Source organism: Prosopis cineraria, unplaced genomic scaffold (assembly GCF_029017545.1).
Source record: "Prosopis cineraria cultivar Desert tree isolate PC_DT_omini unplaced genomic scaffold, ASM2901754v1 PC13, whole genome shotgun sequence".
NCBI lineage: Eukaryota > Viridiplantae > Streptophyta > Magnoliopsida > Fabales > Fabaceae > Prosopis > Prosopis cineraria.
In genome coordinates, this window is record NW_026555344.1 from 12,603,392 (window position 1) to 12,626,114 (window position 22,723).

At 34.8% G+C, this 22,723-nt stretch overlaps 1 protein-coding gene and 1 pseudogene across 1 annotated transcript in view; both read right to left on the bottom strand.

Annotated features, from left to right (window-relative positions):
• The window catches only part of LOC129291382 (protein ARABIDILLO 1-like), a 34,364-nt gene extending 19,036 nt beyond the window's left edge, over window positions 1-15,328 (bottom strand). The window contains exons 1-6 of the mRNA XM_054928686.1: window positions 13,294-15,328; window positions 12,868-13,026; window positions 12,698-12,778; window positions 12,471-12,602; window positions 12,073-12,200; window positions 9,428-9,515 (exon numbers count right to left, since the gene is read on the bottom strand). Coding sequence (XP_054784661.1) covers window positions 9,428-9,515; window positions 12,073-12,200; window positions 12,471-12,602; window positions 12,698-12,778; window positions 12,868-13,026; window positions 13,294-14,640 — 1,935 coding nt within the window. The 5' untranslated portion in view covers window positions 14,641-15,328. The remainder of the gene's footprint in view (window positions 1-9,427; window positions 9,516-12,072; window positions 12,201-12,470; window positions 12,603-12,697; window positions 12,779-12,867; window positions 13,027-13,293) is intronic.
• Window positions 15,329-19,145: 3,817 nt separating this feature from the next.
• LOC129289906 (uncharacterized) lies at window positions 19,146-19,798 on the bottom strand (annotated as a pseudogene).
• Window positions 19,799-22,723: the final 2,925 nt, after the last annotated feature.

Consider the following 22,723-nt stretch of genomic DNA (forward strand, 5'->3'; position numbering starts at 1 on the left):
ATCACACATGTATTGACTCACTACATTGACAACAAAAGCAATATCTGGCCTTGTATCGAATAGATAAATCAGCTTCCCAACCAATCTCTAATATCTGTCTTTACCAATGGTTTCTTCTTTCTCCTTGTCTTCTTCTTCTTCAACTTTGTTGTCAGAGTTGTCTTCTCCTTCTGACTCCTCAGTGCTGCTTTTCTCAGGTGGCTTCTTTTTTGATACCACAATAGGAGTTTCCTTAGGTTTACAACCTAACATGCTAGTTTCCCAAAGAAGATCAAGTATATACTTCCTCTAAGATATATATATGCCTTGTTTTGACCTAGAAACTTCCATCCTGAGAAAATATTTCAAGTTTCTAAGATTCTTAACTTCAAATTCCTTACCAAGGACAGTTTTTGTCCTTGCTATTTTGTAAACATGATCTCCTGTAAAGATTATATTATCAACATACACAATGAGCATGCACTTCTTAGCTCCCTTAGCTTTAACAAACATCATATGATCTGACAATCCTTGCTTGTAGCTTTCTAACTTCAAGACCATTGAGAATCTGTCAAACCATGCCTTAAGTGACTGTTTCAAGCCATACAGTGATTTTTTTAGTCGACATACTTTGCCATTTCTACCTCTATCAAACTCAGGAGGTAAAGTCATGTAGACTTCCTCCTTCAATTCTCCATTTAGAAAAGCATTTTTGATATCTAGTTGATGAAGATGCCATTCAAGGTTGGCCACTGACAATAGAATTCTGATAGTGTTTAGTTTTGCCATTGGTGTAAACGTCTCTTTGTAGTCTATGCCATAAGTCTGGGTGAAACCTCTTACTACTAACCGTGCTTTCAACTTGTCATGTGTGCTATTAGCTTTATACTTTAGGGTAAAGACCCACTTGCAACTAACCAATTTCTTACCTCTAGGTCTTTCAACAATCTCCCATGTTCCATTTTTCTCCAAAGCTCTCATTTCCTCCATCACTGCATTTCTCTATTCGGGTATTTCCAGTGCCTCTTGGATGTTGTTTGGAATAATAACTTTATCCAAATTAGGGATGAAGGCCCAGTAACTAGGAGAGAGAGCCTTGTAGGATACATGCTTCTGAATTGGATGCAAAGTACAAGACTGAGGTTGTTTCCGAAGGGCAATAGGTAGATCAAAATCAATAGATTCACTTCTTTGTTCTGAGTCATCTGGCTCACTAGATGGATCAATCTTTGGTACATCAGCTTTAAGGACTACCTCTGGTTCTGACTCTCTTAGTGCCTCAGGTACAAGTTGCTCACTATCTTTTGTTTTCTTCTTTCAAGTGTAAACTAACAACTCTCCCTTTTGTGGTCTTTACACATCTTCCTCTGTTTTCTTGTTTCCCTTAAACTTTGGCATAAGAGAAGGGGTTGGTGAAGGGGAGATGTTGGACAGAGGTAAGGGTGATGGTTTTGGTAAAGGAGATAAGGACTCAAGAAGTACATATTCAATGTTAGGTTCTGGTTTTCAAGTCTGAGATTCACCTATATTCTCCCTATGAATTGAGGAATTGGAATAAAAAGGAGCTTCTTCATGGAATGTAACATCAAGGTTTACAAGGATGCGTTTAGAAACAGGATCAAAACATTTATATTCTCTTTAAGTAGGAGAATAGCCAAAGAAGATACACTTGATAGCTCGAGGTTCAAGTTTATTACTTTGATGGATATGAACAAAGGTTGTGCACCCAAACACATGAAGCGGAAGTTTGATTTCAATGTAGGATGTAGAAAAAACACTCTGCAATTTTTGGAGAGGAGTTTCAAAGGCTAATATTCGACTGGGCATTCGGTTGATGAGATAGGTTGCGATTAAAATGGCATCCCCCAATAAAACTTTGGCATATTGCAAGTGAACATAAGTGTTCTTGCAACTTCAAGGATATCTCTATTTTTCCTTTCTGCGGCCCCATTTTGTTGGGGTGTACGGGCACATGTACTGGTATGGACAATACCATGCATCTGGAAAAAACTACTTAAAGATTAGTTGAAGTATTCAATACCATTGTCAGTATATAAAACTCAAATGCTAGTATTGAACTGGTTTCTGATCATGATGAAAAAACTCATGAATGTGGATGCAGCCTCAGACTTGTTTTTCAAAAGGTAAACCCAACAAACACAAGTATGGTCATCAATGAAAGAGATGAACCATTTTGTTTAAGTACGGTTTGAAATGCGAGATGGTCCTCACAAATCACTGTAGATGGTTGTGGAAGGTTTGGTAGGTGTATATTTGGCTCTAGGAAAGGAAGTTTGATGGTGTTTGGCAAATTCACACACCTCACATTGGATTTGACTATGATTCAAGGTCAGGCATCAGGTTGGAAACAATCGCGAAAGATAATGAAAATTAAGGTGACCCATTCTCTCATGCCATAACATAAAATCATGAACTTTAGAGGTAGATGCAGAATTACCAACAATAGGTAGGTTATCCACTCGAGTGATGACTTCTAAATAGAAAGCCTCTCATATTCTTTGGCACTGCCGATTATCGCACCAAATGATAGATCCTAAAACACACAATGTGGCGAAAGAAATTTAGCAAAACAATTTGAGTGCTTGGTCAGTTGACTGATTGAAAGTAAATTACAGTCAAGTTTTGGCACGTGAAGGATAGATTCCAAAATAATAGAATTTGATATACAGATACTCCCTTTTCCTACCACCAGTGCTAAGGAGCCAACTGCAATTTTCACTTTAACATTTTCAGCACATGGGGTGCAAGTGGTGAACAATTGATGGCAATTAGTCATATGATCAGATGCCCTGAAATCCACAATCTAGACCATTGCACTTCGAGTCATCTTTAAAGCATGAAGAAAAGACACTCTTTTTGCCACTAATGCCATGGGTGCAGGTCTGAAATTATACACAACACTGCATAAAAGTAGCCACAGCACCACTCCTAGCACTTTAAATGAGGGAAAGGCTTTCTGGTAGACTGAAATCAGAAGTCACAACCCAATATAACTCTAAATCCAGCAAAACAGGGCACTAACAACACCATACAACCTAATATGGTTTGAAAACGATGTACCCATACATTACATTGTGCTAGATATGGCTGGAGAGAGTACGTCGTCGCCGTCCGAGAAGATCGCGTCCTAAACGGACATGCCGCCGTAAGCTTGCTAACGCAGTGAGCAGGGGTGGCGCGTATGGTCCACACGCACCGCTGTTCGCTGTTGCCGTCTTGGGTTTCATCGTTCAGAGCCTCTTAAGTACATCCAGGGTGGCAATGAGATTCAAAACTTACTCCACCATTGTCCACACAAACGACCTTACATACTGTTCAGAAAGTCTCATTCTAGCCATTCCAAAACTAACCTAATTTGAATTTTTAAGCCTGATGCTCTAATACCATGTGGAATATTCAGAGAGGAAAAATTGTATTATCTCATTCATTTTCTAATGTACAAACTGGTCCTATATATACACATCAAGAGAGATAAAAATTGATAAATACTAATAAAGCCTAATTAATGATCCTAATAAATGCTAATTATTTACAATAATGACATAATATTCCCACAAGAATGATAGTGTTGATTAAATTCATTTATGATGCATATTGTGGAATTTGGGAGAAAATAATATTTCTTATTGATCAATACTGACTGCTGAGATACAAACTAATTATATATTTAACCAAGGGAATAAACACTAATAATTACTGATAATTCCTAATAAATACTATAAAAGGCTATACACTAAGAGATAATATTTATAATAAATATTAAATTGTTATGATTTTAGAATAATGACAGCAATTAGTTTTATTAGTTATTGGGTTATGCCTTGATTTAGAATGTATAGCCATTAGTGGCCATTGGGTATGATTCCTATTCCTATAAATACCCTATAATTTCAATTTGTAAACTCTATGATTGATCAATGATAAGCCTACACTATTCAGCATCTCCTCTCCTCTATCTCTCTCTAATCCCTTTCAATTCCTCTCTGTCTCTCTCTTACCTGCTTTGTTCTTCCCTCAATTTTCTCTATTCTTCCCAAATTTCTCTATCAGTCAGAATTATTTTTACATAGCATAAATATTCCCACACTTCCCCTCAAGTTGGATCATAGACGCTAATTATCTCCAACTTGCTCATGCAATTCTCAAATGCAAGTCCAAGTAACCCTTCGGTCAAAACTACTTGCAACTTTGTAGGTACATATGTCAAATATTGAATTCCTTCTTCCACTTATTCTCTAATGAAGTGTTAGTCTATCCCTACATGTTTAGATATATCATGTTGCACCGGATTTATGGCCATGCTAATGACAGCCTTATTATCACAATAAAGCTTCAATAGTGAGTTTGCTCCGACTTGGATTTCATTCAAGACTTGTTTTAGCCACAATTCCTCTATTATTCTTTAAGCCAAACCTCTCAATTCAGATTCATTACTGCTTTTTGAAACAACTCTTTACTTTTGGCTTCTCCATATAACTAAATTTCCCCTCACACATGAACAATAACCAGAGGTCAACCTTTGATTTTTATAGCTCCCACCCCAATTTGCATCTATGTAAACTGTAATAGATTTTTGCTCATGTTTTCTGAAGAACAACCCTCTACCATGAGTACTTTTCAAATATCTCAATCCTATAAACTACCTTTGTATGGCTCTTCATTGGACAACTCATATATTGACTAGCTACACTAACAGCAAATGCTATATTTGGCCTTGTATAGGAAAGATATATCAATTTTGCAACAAGTCTTTGATATCTCTCCTTGTCAGCTGTTGCTTCCTTCTCTTCAGTTTCCTCCTCCTCTTCTTCACCATCCTCATCTGAGTTTTCTTGCCCCTCAAGATCTTTCTCTTTTTGCTTCTTTTTCAATAGGCATTTCGGCAGGTCTGCAACCAAACATTCTTGTCTCCTTCAGAAGATCAAGTATAAATTTTTTGAAAGACATATATTTCTCTATGACCTAGCAATTTCCATACCAAAAAAAAAAATATTTTAGCTTCTTGAGATCTTTGACTTCAAATTCCTTGCCGAAGGTAGCCTTCACTCTTTCTATCTCCTCAAGATGATAGTATTATGTCATCAACATAGATAATAAGGATACATTTCTTACTTCCCTCGACTTTAACGAACATTGTATGGTCTGAAAGGGCTTGTTTGTAACCATCAAACTTCAGGATTCTACCTATTAAACCAAGCTCTCGACGACTATTTCAAGCCATATATAACCTTTTTCATTTTACAAACTTAAGTTTCCCTACCTTTATCAAACCCAAAAGGTAGAGTCATACAGACTTCTTCCTTCAACTCTCTATTCAAAAAAGCATTTTTTATGGCAAGTTGGTGAAGAGACCACCCAAGATTAGCTGCTACAGATAATAGAACTCTGATAGTGTTTCAATTTTACCACCGCAACAAATGTTCCTTCATAGTCCAAACCATATGTATGGATAAACCCCCTTGCAACTAAGTATGCTTTTAGCTTGTCAAGGGTTCCATCAGCCTTGTATTTTGGGGTGAACGCCCATTTCAACTGACTGTTCTCTTTCCTTTAAGTAGTTGAACAAGTTCCTATGCCTATTCTTTTCTAAGCCCTCATTTCTTCCATTACAACACTTTGCCATTCAAGGATGCTTAAAGCTTCCTATACAGTCTTAGGTACCTTTAGCTTATCAAGATTAGCAACAAAGGCCTAATATTAAGAAGAGTGCATTGTATGAAACAAATCTCTCTATCAAATGAAAAGTACATGAGTGAGGTTGCTTTCTCAAAGCAATGGAAGATCAAGATTAATAAATTCACTTACTTGTTTTGTATCATCTAGCCTTCGGGTTTCAAAGGTTCAGGAACTACCTCTGGTTCCGCCTCACTTGGTGTGTCAGGTACAGGTTGCTCATTGTCTTTCAATTTTTTTTCCAAGTGTAACCTAACAATTCTCCCTTTTGTGGTCTTTCTACATCTCCATTCTACTTGTGTTCCTTAAGTTGTGGCATAAGAGGAGATGGTGGTACTGGTAGAGCAGGCGAAGGTAATGGCTCCAAAGGTGGTGGTAGTAATGGTTTAGTTGGTGTAAACCATGGCTCAAGAAGTATCAGTTCTCGATTAGGTTTTAGTTCCCAAGGTTGAGATTGACCTATAATCTCCCCCTGAATCAAAGGATTGAGATAGAATGAAGTATCTTCATGAAAGGTGACATCAAGGCCTACAGATGTATATTTTGAGACAAAGTCAAAGCATTTGTATCCTTTTTAAGTAGCAAAATAGCCAAGAAATATGCATTTGATAGCTTAAGGTTCAAGTTTAATGCTTTCGTGGTTATGAACAAAAGCTGTGCACCCAAACACACAAATAGAAAGATTGGTTTTAATATAAAATGCGGAGAAAACACTTTGCAATTTGTGGAGAGGAGTTTCAAATGATAGGATTCAAATAGGCATATGGGTTGATTAGGTAAATTGCAGTCAAAATAACATCCCCCCAATAAAACTTTGGCATATTACAAGTAAACATAAGTACTCTAGCAACATCAAGTATATGGCAATTTTTCCTATCTACAACCCCATCTTGTTGGGTTGTATGGGCACAAGAACTAGTATGGATAATACCATGCATTTGGAAGAAAGCGCTCAAAGATTGGTTAAAATACTCTCTGCCATTATTGATATATAAGACTTGGACGGTGGTGTTGAACTTTGTCTTGATCATATTGAAAAAAATCGATCAAACGTTGATGCAACCTCACGCTTCTTTTCTTAATAGATAAACCCAACAGATAAGAGTATGGTCATCAATAAAGGAAATAAACCATGTTGTTTTAGTATGATTAGGAATACGATAGTTCCCACAAGCCACTATGAATGGTTGTGAAAGGTTTGGTGAGTGTGCATGGGGCTCTAGGAAAGGAAGTTATGTGGTGTTTGATAAGTTTACAGACTTCACAATGACTATCATTAATATTTAGGTTCGGGCATAGAGTTGGGAACAATTATTTAAGGTAATGAAAATTAGGGTGACCCATTCTCTTATACCACAACACAAAAACATTAATTTTAGAGGTAGATACAGAGTCACTGACAATCGGTGAGTACTCAAATGGAGACTTTGAAATAGTAGAGCTTCTCATACTCCTTAGCACTTTCAATTGTCACTTTAGATGATAGATCCTGAAACACACAATGGGATGGGAAAAATTTAGCATAACAATTTGATTGCTTATTCAATTGACTGATTGAAAGTAAATTTCAATCCAACTTATGCACATGAAGTACAGATTCCAACACTATAGAATCTGAAATTTGAATACTCCCTTTTCCTGTCACAAGTGCTAAGGAGCCATCTGCAATCTTTACTTTAATATACCCAACACACAGGATACGTGGTAAACAACTCATGATAGCTAGTCATTTGATCGGAGGCACCAAAGTCAACAATCCATAAAGATTTGGTGCATGAGGTTTATAAGGCTTGAAGGAAGTTACCCTTTTCAGCCACCGACATTGAAGACACTAACTCTTATGTGTCCCACAACTAAATCCTCAGCTAGTGGCCAAATCACTCTCTGTATCACAAATGGAAGATAAACAAAGAGCACCATGCTTAGAAAAGCCAAAAATAGTATTCTAGAATCATCAAGAAAGCACAAATGTTCAGAATAGGAGCTCAAGATAAGCCACAGTGATGAAACACAACACTGGATGAGACACCCATCACCAAAAAAAATTCTGAACAAGGCTCCCAAGACTCAAAGAACCCCATAGATCAGACCGGAAAATCAGTGCCGTTGTCGAAAACAAGCGTTGCCATCCACCTAGGCTTCATATGCGCCCCTATGTGCTCTTTGACACAGAAACTACAGGCAACGGTGTAAGCGCCACATTTGTTATCGCTTGCTGCGCTGCGCCGATCGGACCCTAGCAAATCTCGCTAGGCCAACAATGAAAGCTAGGACGCCCTCTACCATCATGAACGGAAACAACCAGAGACACTCTAAGAGCCTTATCTTTTGAAGCATCACCAAGATAAGCCCTAGACACACCCAACCAAAAACCCTAGATGCATAGGCTCTAATACCATGAATTTAGGAGAAGATAATATTTCTTATTGATTAATACTAAGATACAAACTGACTATATATACAACCAGGTAATAAATACTAATAATTACTAGTAATCCCTAATAAATACTAATAAATGGCTATATATTAAGAGATAATATTTGCAATAAATATTAAATATTTCCACATATAAATATTTTTCCATACGAGGAAAAATAAACAAAGTTAACAAGCATGGATTTCCAGTTGCACAATGGCCATAAGACTCCTTATTATAATCTACCCAAATAACAGCAGGTGTTAAATGCAAAACATTTCCCAGATCAGTTACAAGATTATATTGTTTGTGGGTCAAAATACCATTTGCGACTGAAATTTGTACACCAAAAATGGGATTGGGCTGATCTGAAAATAATTCAGGTATAAAGTAAAAAGGGTTAAATTATGCAAGATCATGACTGCCCAATATCACCAGTGAAACCTGCAAAACGTTTAAGGAAACTGGCTATAAATCCTAGTTCCTGGAGTAACTCCAGTGTTTGTAAAATTAATTAAATCAGCAACATTACACCCACATATCATTTTTTCAGAGAACACCATATTGATTCACTACTTTGCTTTCTTTCATTTATTTTCTTTCTTTTTCTTCTTCATTTTTTAAATAAGGGAAGAGAAAGGAATAAAAGAAAATCTATTTCTGTTCAAACATTCACAGGTAAATAATATGAAAAAAATTGTTAAACAAAAAAAAAATTATTTGTAAGGCAAAAAACAAGGGTCAACAGTTGCCTCAATGGTTGGTACATTCCTCAAAATCAATTTTAATTGGGCAAGCCAAGATGTAATAATATCTAGGGAGAATGACAAATAAGGACCTTGGGAGAACATTAATGTCAAATTAGAATTTTTCAACACTGATGTTCCCAAATTTCAATACTCCTTCTACCATTTTTCAGTACTAAAGTTCCTAACTTAGCACTAATGTTCTTACAAAGTCCTGGCTTGTCATTCTCCCTAATATCTATTAATTACAATGCACGTCAATCCCCATTTGGCATAATGTACTTTGGCTAAAAACGTATTCATATATTTAATATCATATAAAGATTAGTTTTACTTTCTATATTCATATATTCATTCAAATTCCAATTTTTTCTTCAAGATAAATTATTTTAGTTATACGACAGACAAAATATTCTCTAACTTCATATGTGGAGGAGGTTATATACAGCATACGCAAAAATGTTTACGAACTAACCTCTGCAAAACACTCAAGCCACAGATGTTAATTACATTGCATATCTGGAAGTCAGTGCCAAATTATGCATGAATATACAACACTAGAAACATCGAATGACTAAGGCGAATAGCATACCAAGGCCTGAACTCCACTGGCTGCAGCAATGGCTTCTCGATTCCTGTCATCAAATGACAAATTCCAAAGCGCACCAGCAGCTTCTTGCCTATAAAAAGAGATATATGTTTATACAAGGTCAAGTCTCAGTAGAATCCACGTATCACTTTGGTATGTGCCATAGTAGAGATCAAAGAGAAGTAAGGATTATAATAGGGGGAAATCACAAGCACTACCAGCAAAAAAGTAAAATTAAATTCAGAAATGTAATATCAAAAGCATTGAAGGAGAATCCTTTCCAAGGAAACAAAATGGATAAATGTGCAACCAGGTCTCTCTTGTTTCCCATGTCTGACCACCTTAAAATGTCAGTTACTCTTGAAAACAGAAAAAAATTTTAACAAACAAAGATTAGTTACTCTTAGATAGCAAGTCTACTCCAGCTTGTATCCCACTTAATAGCAGATTCTATTTCAGACTCCACTAAATGCTGGCACCATGGTCAACTAGGCTACAAATGAGCAACCAACAATGTCAAAGAAGATTATCAACAGACTCTTAAACCTGCTCTCTCGTTAGGCTACAGCAAAATGATAAATTCTCATTTTCCCAGCCATGTTAGAAGAAAAATTTGGAAAATGCTAAGCAGCACTCCTCGTAGACAGAAACCAAAATCATAATTGTCATTTTTATCCACTTGCATTTCTTAATCAAGGTGTAGTTTTACTTTTCTATATTATTATAAATTACATTTAAAGTGTTTGACCACATGTTCAGCTTCAAACGTATAACATTACACGATGACAAAATCATCAAATTATGGAGTTCCTTGATATACTGTTATCTTGACCCTAACATCTTAGATGTCCATTAACATCCAAGATGCTTGCATTTGGACACTACTCTTTAAGATGTCAGGTACCATCCAAAATATCAAGGTGTAATAGAATGACTTTCTTTTGGGGATATCTCATAAGTCATGACGCTCATAAAAAGCAACGGAGTATGGACTCTCACATCACATCCTCTTGAGATTTGCTAACTACTCTAAAAAACCACTTGTATTTGTTCTATGGCAATTTTAAACTGTCATACCAATGAGAAGCACTTTAGATACTTTGGTGTCCTATACCACCAAATCCAAGAGGCAAAAGAATGTAAGGAAACAAAACAGCGTATCAAACATTTTTCATATAATTGTTTTTCGCATGACATGTTAGTGCTTTTGTTTTTTAGCAAGGGTGAGCCGAAGCAAGGTGAAGATAAATTTTGATTGCATCTCTTTGTTTTCTAAGATGATATGGTGAAAGATTATTAGAATCAAACATTGAAGCATTCCAATCAACCAAATAACCTTCAAGCTTGAAATAACGATTTTTCAAAAGCAAAACCGGAAAATATTTGCCAATTTATTGCTTGACCTAAAAGCATGAAAAAAAATGAGTATGATTTTCAGCAAACCCTCTGTTATGAAGCCCATTAAGCTTGAAACACGAAGATAACACAGCCTAACAGTTACCTTTAAATGAAAAAAAAAAAATATATATATATATATATATTGTTAGTGACATTTTAATATGTGACAGCAAGTAATGAACTTCAGACCATCTTCTGGTCAAAGAGATTGCGATGATACTTGCTAGGATAAAAATGTTAGGTAGGTGAGATTAGTTAGGTGATGCATAATGATGATATGTTTATTCATCTGTAAATTACATAGTTAAGAATGAATATTACTCAGATATATTAGGATATTTAGATGAATAAGGACTGTGTGAGTTTACCATAGTTTACATTATTAGTTATTTAACAGGATAGAACAATCTTTTTTGAGCATTTCTTTGCATGAGGATTAAGTAGACTATTGAATTATAATTTAGATTCGGTAATCCTCATTTGTATATTCCTCCTTTATTGATTAAATTCTCCTGCTATTATAAAAAAAGAAATTGAGATCAAATACTGAAATTCTACTCTCCCTCCTTTCTCTCTCTAAACATTTCCCTACTCCCCGCCCCCCAAAAAAAAATTCTGTATTATTTATGCAGTATCATCAATACAAACATTTTATACATGTCAAAAGAATCGTGATAACTAAGAATCTTAGAGGGTTTAACTTTCCTCAAGAGGTAGCGTAAACAAATTTAAGTCTGCCTACAAGTAGAAAAGGTAGAATACAGTATGGCAGGTGAAATCAAATAGAATAAAGATGATTACAAAAAGACACATGAACGCACAAATATGCAACAATGCGTAGCACATCAGCGAGTTATAATTAAGCACCTATAATGCCCTTTGAAGTGTATTAAAGGAAAGTGTGGCAGAGGAAGAAAAGTAGTAGAGATGAAAGAATCTGTGACACTGAAGTTAAAAAATAGGGGCCAACAATGTAAGTAAGGCATGCATGTTCTCAGATGTCGTGTAAAGAGACATCTAACTGTCAACACTTGAGCAAGATCCCTTTCTTTGTTATTATTCCCTTTTCTGCTGTAATTACCATACTGGTTTCAGGTTTTAATTCTGATTAGAGCCACACAGAGGCACCTCTAATTCATATTTTCTCCACTTTCAGCTTGGTAATACTGTTCTTACTGTTTCCTACACTTTGGTACCAACTATAGATTAATAGACACATATTGAGAATGAGTAGAATGACTGAAGCTTACCTGACACCCTCATGAGGAGAGCGTGTGAGTTGAACAAGTGCCTCCAGAGCCCCTGCTTCTTGTCCAACAGCAGCATTGTTACTGTTGCTATCTCCATGAGCAGCCAAGTTAGCCAACGCACGAGCAGCCTAGTTTAAGAGAAGCGACATTAATTATTCAATGACATTTTATTTACATTTTACTCAATAGAATGGACAAAGGCCTAAGAAACATTCAATTAGAAAATCAGAGCTTGGAACTTTAACAAAAAGAATATACATATGACACATGACACATCTTCATCAGTTAAAGTGATCATGAAACCCTGGCACATAGAAAAGATGAAGCAATTCTTAGCTAGAATAGATTTATTATTGGCTATGATGTAGCCTCAATGATAGAAAGTATTGCAGTACTACCTGCTCTTGCACTCCCTCAAATTTGCAGCTACGAGCAAGCATTACTAAAGCATGTACGCCACCAGCCAATGCAACTTCTGTACTACATTTGTCATCAGCTGCCAAATTAGCCAATGCACCAGCTGCACGTTCCTGAAGCACAAATAATAAGTTAGCCAAAGAAACTCCAATTATAGAAAGACCAAGCAATATTCAATGCCCATACACAAAAAATAGAAGAAACTCACCAAAACCCCATCCCCACTGGAGGACCACTTGAATATAAGATCCACCAAAGCTTGTATTCCACCAGCCGCAGCAATTGCACCCTAAAACAGAATACTTCTTCATTCATAACTAAGATTTTAAATATGAAATGCAAAAAAAACTTCAATTCAAATTAGCTAGAAAACCAAACCTTGTGCTCTTCTCCAACAGAGAGATTCCACAATCCTCCAGCAGCCTCTTCAGCCACCAGCTTGTTCATGGATCTTGCCAAACCAGCAAGAATATCAATTCCCCCTTCTTCAGCAACGGCTTTCGCAACATTGGCATTGACAGACAAATTTGCAATGGCCTACATATTTAAGAAGTTTGATACCAAATAATGTGTGGGTCAGTTTTTTTTTTCTTCTATCAGCATTATAAGTAAACATTTAAAGGCAACAGAAAGGACAAATACAGGGTATAATTATGCATAAAATATGTGATATCCAGTGTACCAAGCCAAAAACTACACATCAACCAATCCTAGAAGAAGTGTAAGTAAGAATGACTAGAAAAGAAAAAAAGAAAAAAAAAACCAGATAGACCATTTACACACAGGAAGGGAAAATAGATTCACCTTAGCTGCCTCAGACTGAAGCCCTTCCCTCCATGATTTTGCCAAGCCAAGAAGTAGACGTATACCACCATCTCGCATAACTGCTTCAGCCCTTCCACGGTCAATACTAGCATTTTCATCATCAATTACAACAAACGTTGCAAGACCTGTGGCTGCCCTTTCCTGAACGTCCTCTTGTGGACTCTGCATTAGACTAAGCAAGAGTGCTCCACCTTGTTCAACCCAGAAATTTTCCAGGCCCTGCTGAGAGCTCTCAGCAGATCGCAGAAGTGTATGGGATAGGATCCACTCAAGCCAGATCATAAGTTCATTTAAGTCCTTATTTTTGTTCTTAACGCTCCTCCAGTCCAAAAACACATTCTTGCCATTCTTTGTATCATCAAAAAATAAAGAAGCAAGACCTTTAAAAATATCTGTAAAAAGGGCAATTAATAGCTTATTTTTATATTTATTTGTGGGGAAGCTGGTGTCTTCTTCAAGTATAGGACAATTCAGAGCACACAAAACTTTCAAACTCTGTGATGATAACAATCTCGAAACAGTAGATGGACCGACATCAGTTCTTGAAACATCTATTCCAGTAAGGTTAGGCAGCTTGTGCCAAAGATGAGAAACTACACCCCAATTCATACTTGACGTCCCCGCAACTGAGAGAAAACAAACTGATAACACATTTCCCAATGCTAGCTCGTCAACATTCAAACAGTCAATGAATCCAATATCAGTCAAATTCGGACAATGCTTAGCCAATGCATTAATGGCATCAGAACTTACATCCCTAATGCCTGAGAGTCTTAGTTTCCTTAACCGAGAACAGCAATGAGCAATAGCTTTTATAGCATCACTGCTGATTCTTTCACAGAAATCTGGACCAAGCTGAAGGCTCTCAAGCAACTCATGCCTGGCCACAATTATCGCAAGGGTCGCATCAGTAATCTTTCTGCAATAGTCACCACTTATTTCACGCAAATTCCTAGCTTGGAGATGAATTATGGCGTCAGCAGATTCAGCCCCACGAAATCTAAGCTTCTGAAGATGCACACACCTTGGAGTAAGTGAAGATGCCATGGCGGCATCAAACCTGTGAGAGCGAAGATCAAGAGAAGTCCATAAACATGGGGTGCTACCAAGAAGCCTCCATGTCCTACAAGTTGATGATAAGCTTGCTCGGTCACGATAACTCAGACATGAAAACAGTTGAATTACTGTGTCATCAGGCAAGCCCCTCCAATCAACAACTCGTTCAGGGTCTAAATCCGAGCCCTCATCTTGAATTTCTGGATAACTTGGCAAGACCACCTTCTCTTTTCCTTTCCTTGCGACCTTCCTCCTCACCCTGCGACTCATATCCTAATGATATTCACACTATAGCCGACACCAATACCTTTCAAACTCTAATACCCCAATCTTAAAACCACTGAAGCAATTCACCAAGAAAACGACCTCAAATACAGAAATACAGAATCCTTTGAGAAGATGTCCCGGAAAACAATAAACTTTCACCTTAAAAACCCTAGTCCTCAAGCAAAGCCGCGAAATTGCATCACACAAAACAACCTAAAACTCGAAGCATTCAATGACCCAAAAACGCCAATATACAAACGCAAAGAAAATCTGGATTCATAAATGCACTGAAGGAAAGAACATAAATGTCTCCAAACACGTAAGCTCGGGTATCTAGTTTAGTTGGAGCACGCAATCATGAATCAAGACGAATTTTTCAGAATTGTATTGAAGCAAATTCAAATGGAGCAGCTGCAATGGAGGCGAGAGGAGAGAGCACATATGAAGAGAAGGGTCTGATAGAAATTGAGATGGACGTACAGGGGAAGACCAAACCCTCAAAGATTGCGTCTATCTCTTGCCAATCTTCCTTCTGCTATATAATGAACCAGAGTAAGAGAAAGATGATTATTATCCAGGTGTGGTGGGTATAGGAGAAAACGTTGAAAGAAAATTACTGCATTGAAGGCACACGGGCGAAGAGGAAGAATGGTGTGAAATTCCAGCTCATAAAAGGACCATCAAAGCCCCTAGCATTGTCATCTGAGGGAGTGTATGTATATAACTCACGTCGAGTTGAATAAAACCACATGATTTGTATGGAACGATGATGATGATTGATTATTGGAGGATTTTTTTTTTCCCCCTCTTCTAGTGATGCCAATTCCGTCTCCCTTGGGACCATTATATCAATATCAAATTTGATAAAAATGTTGTTAAATTGATATTTATGTTGTGTTTGGATTAATGAGATTTAAATTTGGATTTCAACTTAATCCAAATCTAAATTTATGCTTTGTCATATTTTACATTTGAAATTTCAATCATTTTCTTTCATTCTCTTCACATTTCTCATATCTCATTTTCTTCTTTTACCTATTATAAAATAGAGATAAGCACATCATTCTCAATGTTATGTTTTATCTTTAAATTTTGACTCATCTCTCTTCTTACTTTAAGATTAAAAAAAATTACTTGTAGGTAATTAGATATGTGCATGATTGATATATGTTTAAATCAAGGGTCAAGGGGATCTTTATCAATGACATTTTTTAACCACACTAGTTATCTAAAGTCAAGATAGTGTAATGTAATCTAAGAACACCATTGTCCCATGTTAAACCTTAATTTTTTTTTATTGCTTATAGAATTTTCTTATTGAAAATAATTATATTAAAAGCACAATCAAGCACTGAATATAAACACCTCTTTTAATAAAAATTTGAATATTGGTTTGTCATATCGTGAAAAACTGACTCCTTCTACTTGACTCAACCTTTGTTGGCAAACCTTAATTATTTTAATTAGTAATTGGCATGAAAAATTACAAACAATTCTCTTATAAAAAAATTAATATTAAATTACAAATAAGTGTTAAGAAACTAATATTTTGTTATTCCATTGCTTGGTGTCCTCAGCAATTTAGGATATTATCACCTCCCATCCAAATTAATTCCAAACCCCACTATGCTGGATCATTATTGCCAATGACAACTTCACTTTGAAATGATTTTAATATTTATAGAAATCCCTTTTCTATCATAGTAAACCTTTATAAAGATAGTTTGACTCTTAATTATCATGGTAGGGTCCTAAAATAATAACTTTTGTTCTTTTTACCATAATAAACCCTTTAATTACCATGGTAGGGTAATTGTAAAGTCCTAAAATCTTGATGTAGATTAATTTAAAAATTCATAAGAAATGAAATGAAGGATTGTGGTTGGAAATTAGGTAAATTAAGGTTAGTTTAAAAGTATTGGACCCACCAAAACCCTATCAAAGGCTTGAAGTAAGTTACAAGGGATATTGGGCCATATTAGGGCCTAATAAGGATGGATGAAAGTGGGCTTTGCCCACTACACTATCCACCACGGCAAGAGGTGCAATATGCCATGACAAATTGAGTTGTTTTCAAATTAATATGTTCACGATGGAATAGTGAAATGAGGAGAGAGGGACAAGAGAACCAGGAAATGGCGACTCGACTCTGCTAGGGTTAGAGGTTTATGACCCTTTGAAGTACATAAGAGCTACGCGCCTCTTGGGTAAGCTTTAACATCCTTTTCTTCATCCTTCTCCTTTGCTTCTTCTCATTTTCTTCTTAGTTTATGGGCAATGGCAATAGGAGTTTGCAAATGGAGTAGGGTTTTTACTAAAGTCTTGTGGTTATGAGTAGTAATAGGAGATCCATTAAGTGTTTTATACTTTGTCTCAAGCCATTAATGGTGTTTTGAGCATTGAAAATGTATGGAATGTCCAACCCCAGTATGTTGAAGCTAGATAATTGATGGCTTGGGGAGTGTCATACTCAAAAATGCGACACGGATGGCGTACGAGAGCGAAAGTTCTGGCCTTCGAAAAGAAGATCAAAGAAATGAAAGTTGCCACTAAAATTTTGAGGAAAATCTTGAGAAATCGTTTAAAGGACAGTAAAGATGGTCTATGAAATTAGAAAATAGATTCGGGAGTTGATTGAGTGTGAAAAAAATGTTAGACACCCCACAACACTCATTTGTGAGAATGGTTACCTAAAGTTTGTTGTGCTAAATTAATATGGTTTTAAAGTTATTTTAATTATCCCTTTCTTATTCATGTGTTTGATATAAAAATAATGATAATTAAGTGAGAAATATTTATTTATTTACATGGGAGGACTTGACTCAGAATCGAACTTTAAGGCCTACGTACCTTGCGATGGGGATCAAAATTCATGTAGTTTAGAATTAAAAATTGTGGGTGAAAATATTTTTTGAAGAGAAATTAATTAAAAATAAATCACTATTTTGCAAGTAAAATGGTTTTCTAAAATTTTGATATGTATGTTTTAAATTGCAAAAAGTAATTTAATTTCAATTATTTTCTCAATTTTGGAATTTTTGAAATAAATAAAAGAAAACATTTTAAAATTATTTTTTTGTTGTGAAAAGAAAAGAATTTAAAATTATTTTTTTATATTTTATGATTGGGAATGCTATACTTGTAGAGCCTTATTAGCTCATACAGTAATACAATTATTCTATGTATCTGAATTGATTTCAAAATCTCACACGATAAAAGAGTTTAACAACTTAGTTTATTTACTTAAATTTTTAAATATTAATAATATCATTATTTTTTTAGTACGTTCATTCATATATACTTTTTTAAAAAAAAACTTTTAATTATCATATCTGCAAAGTTTTATTGACTTTTACGATAATACAATTATCATAAATATCTGTGAAGATTCAAAATCATCACACAATAAAGGATTAAATAATATATATATTTTAAATATATTTTAATGCGTAATTATATAATTTATATTTTTAAACATAAAAATCTTAATCACGGTATCTGTGAAGTCTTATTGACTTTCACGGTAAGAGGATTATTCTAGAGGTCTATAGATATTCAAAAATCTTGTATGACCAAAAAATTTAATACATTAATTTAATTAATTAATTTTATTGTTAAAAAATTGATAATTCTATTTACAAAATTTATTTATTTATTTACCATATAAATTGAGAATCACAAAATTTGCGAGGATTTATTATCTACATGACAATACACTTAATTTAAATCTGTACAAAGATTCTTGAAATCTCACATGAGACATAAATATTTTATTAATTTAAATTAAAAAGAGAGTTAATTTTAATTGTGGGCCATTGGAACCCATATTAATGTATAAGTTTATATATATAAATTATTTTTTCATACCTATAAAATCTTATTGACTTACACGGCATGAAATCACTTTAATTGTCTACGCAGATTCTTAAAATCTCACATGACAAAATCAAAGGCTAGAAAGTTTAATATTATGATCAAATCATACCCAAAACAATCAGAATGAAATTAACAATTTTTCATGATTAATAAGCAAGCACAATGATAAATTTTCAAATACCAAGAAGCTAGAAATTCAATTGAACTATATTCTTTAATCACTAAAGGGTATAAGATCATATCTAGTCTCATATGTAGTTAGACAGTGATCCATGAAAACTTGGAATAACAAATGTGATTCAAACCTATAACCTTTAGCTGATACTTTAAAACTTGAGAACATACTCTTGTATTTACTAATATATCATCAAACACCTAAATTTGAATAGCTCTCATAATGCAAGCAGTAAGATCATGAAATCATAATTTTGAAGAACTAGATTGCTAATCCATCTTTAAGCATTTAAATGGTTTTAAACATGCATTAATCACCAAGTTAGAATAGACATTCATTTAATGCATGCCTATATAAAATTAAACCAAATTTCACCTATTCCTTCTATAACACATGTGCACACAAAATTTATCACAACCATAATCGCATTAGCAAATCTTTAAGACAAATATTTTATCTAAACCTGTGTTAATTTAGGCTCGATGCATTTTCTGAAAGTGAAGTCAAGACCCTACCTATGGACTAGGTCATTTTGAATCATATGCCACACACAATGCCACTCTTCTCATGAAAACACAAGAGCCATAATCTCAACAAAGGCTGCACAAGGAGGCAGACGAGAGTCTGTGCACCATCTTAGTTCTTCCTTTGTTACTTTGTGAACTTCACGATTACCTTTACTCTTTGTCATCAGGTGTAAGTACTTCTCTACATTGAAATGCTTAACCCCTAAGTCTTTATCCCATATAAATATATAGGCGTATGGTGCCACAATATCTGGATGTAGAAATCATTTCACATACCACTGTTTCTTTTGTTTGTAAGCATTCACATGAATAGCCCGCTTCGACCATTCTAACTCATCCCATTTTGTGGTTCGTCTGTCATAATGAAATAAAAGGATCGTGAGGTTCTCTAAAACTTTTTCATTATTGTATTAATATTCTTTTCTTGATCATAGCCAACAGTGAAAGTCACCAAGTACTTTGGCTTGGATGTATAATCTCCCTCAAATCTTCGGTCTCTTTCTTTTGTTTCTCCAGAGCTCTCAATCCTCTCTCCCACACTCGGTCCTCTCTCATCCTTCTCAATTCTCTCTCTCTCTCTCATCCTTTATTTTTCATCCTCTCTTGCTCTAACTTCTTCTACATTTCTCTCTCATTCCAACCTCCTGAAATCTTTATCGTTGGCCTCTACTTTTGGTCTCTTCTCCTCCTTCTTCACCATTTTCGTCTGGTCTGAGTGTTGTCCTCCTCGATCTCCTCTCTATTTTCATCTTCTTCTCTCTCTATTGCTACTCTCTCTTCTTTCTCCAACCTCTTCTCTATCTCGCTCTCATTCCTTCTTTTTCTCAGACTCTCGATCCTCTCTTTAAAGCAGATGAAGCTTGCGTGTGAGAGCTATTTACATGCTTTCTTTTTGCTCTGTTCTTCTCTCTTTTCCTCTTCTTTTTTGCTACAACATGCATGTATGCGTCTCTAGCCTTAATTCTTTTGCTTCTTTGTACATGAGTCTGCTGCCAAGTGAAGCTCTTTTTTTTATCTCTGTTCTGCTCTCTACTTCTGTGTCTCTGGCCTAAAGTTCAGGTTCACTGTCTACTCTACTCTTGGTTTCTTTTCTCTATGCCTTTTGTGTGGGTGTGTCTGGAGTTACTGCTCTGCTTTCCTTCTGTGTTTCGTGTGCACTTCTTTTGTTTTTTTTTGTATGCTATAACGTGGATGTATTTTTGAATGAAGGATAAAAGCTAATGGTTAAACGCTGGATTTTCCAGTGTTTAACCCTTGGTTTATATTTTTTTAACCCTAATTTTCTTTTTTGTATGTTTATTATTATTAATATATATATATATATATGTACATATAAGGGAGACAATCAGATCTACAAGAATTTAAAAATACTTAATTTTCAAGAAGTTGATTCTCATAATTTTCTAATTATTGAAATAATTTGAGAGAGATTTTTTAAGATTTAAGCAAGATATATATTTTTTTGATTTTGTTAGATTATTATTTTTTTGAAAATATAATCCTAAAAAGAATTAAATTTTTTTTGTATTTTTATATTTTTTTTGTTTTAATGAACTAGAAAAAAAATTCTTAACCAATAAAAGATTATCTAGGTTAACAATAAAATTAAATCCTATTAATTAAATATTTTTTTATTTTGAAAATATAATCCTAAAAAATATTAAATTTCATTTTTGTATTTTTATATTTTTTAGTTGAATTTATTATTATTTTTATTAAATTAAAAAAATGTTCAGACAAAATACAGTATTCACAAGGAGCTTAAGGTCTATTACTAGTTATTGGGAGATTGAATAAGTTAGTGGGATTTAGTAGGGAGATGTATAATTGTTATAGTCATTAATGGAGTTTTAGAGTTAAGTTTTGATTAAGGGATTTTATAGTTCTTATAGCCCTTATGGTTGATTTATGTGCTTGATTATAGATCATCTCTAGCTTGGAATGCAGGAGGTAGTTGGAGACTCCATTAATAACTTGTTGTACTCTTGCTCTGGTTGAAATCAAGGGTTGGGGCAACTAAGAGTTAATTCATCCAACATGCTTATTATTTGCGAATTTGCAATTTACTAGTGATTCTGGTATGACAATAGATGACAATAAAATGTAATATTATTGTTGTAAGCTAGATCCTAGAATTGTGTTATAATGTGTGTGAAGCTATGGAGTAATTGGAGTACTAGTTATATAGTGAAATTTGAAGTTTTAAGGGTACATTTACATTTAATTATATTTCTTAGGGCTTGGAAAATGTGACAGAGTGTGAGAGTGATTATGATGCCGTATTGGTTGCTACTTGAGTTGTAACACTTACCTTTTATGTTGAATTATGCTTAGTGAGCATGGATGTTGATGAGTTTGAGTTGATTATGTATTGATTATTGTGGTCATGAAATTATAAGTTTGGATTCGGTATGATGATTTATTTGATGAGCAACAAGTATAAGTTCTTGGATTATGGAAATATTGCATTGTTGAGATACAAATATGATTATGGCTTGTATTGTATTTTGAACTTGTATGGTCATAGAGGGGTAGAAGTTCACCTAAGTCTAATAAAGGGTAATATTAGAAATCTATGTGATGTGGCCCCCATTTAATTTGCACATAATGTTGGAATTATTGTTACTACCTATGCTTAGCATTGTCATAAACCTATAGGTTTAGTATGGGTTGAGCATAATGCTCAATATCACCAATTCTAATGGGGAACGGTGTAGGCTAACCAACTATGATACCTCGATAATTCAACAAAGGAGAACCTATGGTCTAAGAGTGGGGAGTGGATATCTTGGCTAGGTAACCCTTTACAATTGGAAAGCGGGCCTAATCTAGTCACACAAGTTAGTCCTATATGATTTGATAGCCTATGAATTCAATCAAAAGATATAAGAAGAGGAATAAGGATGGAATTCATATGATCACACATAACTAACATCATTAAATTGTATGGTGTGTGATTAATATTTAATAGCATTGTGATATATATTGAGTGTCAATAAAAGTTATATGTGAATCTTTAACTCATGTGCTTGCATTTGCCACACTTTTATGTGTTTGAATTTATGTACCTTGGTTATTGAGATTGTATAATCTCACTTCCTATCCTCTAATGATTTTTCAAGGTGTAACTTCTTATGAGGCCAGGGGAGAAGATGATAAAGGCAAAGACATTTCATAACATCTTCATTGCATTTATGTGAAAGTGGGTACAATATTGCCAACTAGGGGTAATTTTATGTAATAAGTCATGTGTACTTTTGAGTCTTAATGTCTTTGGGATGCTATGTTACCTAGCATGCTCATTTGTCAATTTTGTGGTTTGTGATATTTAATTATTTAGGAGTTTGGGAAGAGTGGCCTACTATTCTAGAAGTTCATATTTTTCCCCTTTTATTGTCGAATGGTAGTGAGTCTAAAATAAGTAGATCGTTTGTTTTATTCTCTCTGTGTGGACGCTTTGGCCACCTCGTTTAAAGTTTTGGCTAGAAAGATATGTGTTTCTAAAGTT